Source organism: Coptis chinensis, chromosome 6 (assembly GCF_015680905.1).
Source record: "Coptis chinensis isolate HL-2020 chromosome 6, ASM1568090v1, whole genome shotgun sequence".
Taxonomy (NCBI): Eukaryota; Viridiplantae; Streptophyta; class Magnoliopsida; order Ranunculales; family Ranunculaceae; genus Coptis; species Coptis chinensis.
In genome coordinates this window covers 65,710,836-65,713,719 of record NC_141461.1, presented here as the reverse complement: position 1 = coordinate 65,713,719, position 2,884 = coordinate 65,710,836, and the positions used below count along the sequence as shown (strand labels likewise).

Sequence of the window (2,884 nt, the reverse complement as noted above, 5' to 3'; positions counted from 1 at the left end):
AACAAGAGGTTGATAAAAGGGCGGTAGTTTATACTATTTGCTCGTTTTTTGGAATATAACAAATTTGCTAGTCATAAAACATCGTAAGAAAATTGACAATGGACATTGGGGAAACCACTGTGCGTGAGCGACAGTGTTTAATATTCACAAGTGGGTTAGTATAGAGTATAATTTTGTAAAGTTGCCAGGCTGACTCCTTAGTTCTCGTCCCTCAGTCCCGCTCCCATAGTAGCTCTTAAGTTTTGCTGTCCCATTAAAATTAGGGTTAACTAGTATTACCCCCCCACTAGATGAGTCAATTAGGATTTCCCCCCCACTAGATGGGAAATTAGGGTCTCCCCCCTAAATACACAAAAAAAAGAAGTCAAAGTGGGTTGACCAAAAATTTTTTTGTGTGTATTTAGGGGAAAGACCCTAATTTCCCATCTAGTGGGGATCCTAATTGGCTTATCTAGTAGGGGGGTAATACTAATTAACCCTTAAAATTAAACTGCTGCCTGGGCGGCTTGTTGACAACTTCAGGTTGAACAAATCTAAACTATTTTAAAATCCGGGCGACTATTACAGTCTATAGTGATTTTTTTTTATTATTATTTATGTATTTCTAAATTTCTGGGTCATTTTTTGTTTTACATGGTTCTGTTTTGACTATTTTAACTCCTGTTTTTTAGTAGATTGACCATTACCTTTTTATGTTTGAAGCAAAACGTGCGTCTAGTCATTATAATGGGTCCAAAATTATTAACTCGATGCAAATGAGACAGTTCTTAGTATTTTGCCGACGAGTAGGCTGTGAAAGATACCTGGTGCGCACAAGGTAGGCCACAAGTCGATCATGCGAGTCTAATATTTTTAGCTTCTTGAAACTTATTTCAATCACTCACTAGTCACTACACATATTTTACAGTTATCTAAAAACATTTTGGTTCCCTGTACCATCAACCAACAACCACGACGGCATTGATCAGCACGCAGACCAAAATAAAAGTATTATATGTTGAAGTTTTAACTGATAGAACTCATAGAAGCCAGTTGCAATACTATACATTGATATTAGTGGACCAGAGACTAAGGGATGATTTCAATTGCGAGTTTCATTCAGGAAACCTTCAGAAAATGGGATGAGTTTCACCAGTCGAATAGATAGGTTAGAATCGTATAGAATACGTACTTGACTTCATACGTGTACATTCATGTACGATCAATCGATTGTATAAAATACGCCACTGATGACTGATCATGTAAGATTATGCGATATTTAGCCAATAAAGTACGTGCTGTACATCGTAAATTAAGAATGTAAGATCAAGCCGGGGATTAATCGAAGACGGGCGGTACAAATCAACCAATCTAAAGCATTAATGGAGTATTAACTAGCTGGTATAGTAGTATGTGACATGTTCCTAGATCGGACGACAGGTAATAAAACTCACTGGCCACCCCTAATTAAAACAAATAATTAACAAATGCAGAGTCTTCTCTCTTAATAACTAGCTTCATGATTGTTTCACGTACATACTACAGTACTATTGATCTTCTGATTTGAAAACGAAACCCGCCAGACTTTGATCTCCCCATCAAGACTTCCACTACAAACTGAAAATCCACCCTCCTCCTGTGAAACTGCCACCAATGACTTCACTGGTTTCTCGTGTCCTTCCATCACATTCAAACAAAAATACCTACTACTACTACTACTACTACTACTGTCCCTAATACACCTCTGCCAAATTCTAATCGTCCGATCAGCTGACCCGCTAATTAACAAATCCGACGAAGACGATAATGATGATGGTCCAACAATATTGACCAAACAAAGGATTGCTCCTCTATGTCCCCTCAACGCCCCAGTCACTACCATATGGTGAGCACTGTGCTCTCTCTCCCACACCAGTATCGAACGGTCACACGCCCCTGAAAATAGAACCGATCCATCATGACTTATTGCAAGTGCATTAACCGCCGATTTATGCTTCTCCAATGTCGCTATCAACCTGTGACGCTGCCGTTTCTGTTTCTTGTTATCTCCAAAGGACACCGCCGCCTTCGCCCACACTCGTATCCTTGTATCCGCCGAGCCAGTATAAACTGTACCTTCTTTGGAAACAACAAGGGCATTTACTGCGTCTTCATGAGCTTTAACAGATTCTAGACAGACTAAATCCTTGGAACTCCATATCTTCAAATATTTGTCCCAAGAAACTGAGTAAATCAAACCGTTAGAAACCTCTAGCCCTGACACTGCATCGACATGGTCAATCCAAAGCCGTTTCTTATGACGTCTAATGGACACATAGTTTGTCGGCAAGACAAAACGATGCAAACGATCTTGAACAGTTGGAAGCGTTGCAATTAGCTGGTGCTGGTGTTGTTGGTGTCTTTTGGTTGGTGAAGTGTGGAACCAGACTCGAATCTTGCAATCTTGATGAGCTGTGAATACTTTACCATCTTTAGAAAATGCAAGGGACTTAACAGAGCCTGATGAGCTACTAAACGAATCGAGATGAGTATAGTTTGTTAGATCAAAGACATTTATTTCGTTTCCTGATGCAGCGTAGAGAAGCTTTCCTGAGATGGCAAGGCAGCTAACAATCACAGGCCAAGTTTGGGGTTTGAAAGAGAAGAGACAATGATAAGAAAGGAAAATGTTTGGTGAAGTATGATCTAAAAGGGTGTTTTGGAGAGAAGGAACAGATGGAAGTGTTTGAAGAGAGAGATTGCTTTCTAGAGTAATTGTTGAGGAGAAGCTGCTATCAGAATATAAGAGTTTCGAGGACCGATATGGTGTCGTTTTTTGGGGCGGGGCGGGATCAGTTGTGGCGTCGCATGTACTATTGGTACAGGAAACTGAAGAGCATATAGGGAACCAAGGTCGGACCTTCAT

At 40.2% G+C, this 2,884-nt stretch overlaps 1 protein-coding gene across 1 annotated transcript; it reads right to left on the bottom strand.

Moving 5' to 3' along the window:
* Window positions 1-1,507: 1,507 nt before the first annotated feature.
* LOC147493992 (Transducin/WD40 repeat-like superfamily protein) lies at window positions 1,508-2,884 on the bottom strand. The gene has a single exon (XM_086568002.1). It carries the CDS (start codon window positions 2,882-2,884, stop codon window positions 1,508-1,510), a length of 1,377 nt encoding a protein of 458 aa, XP_086424128.1.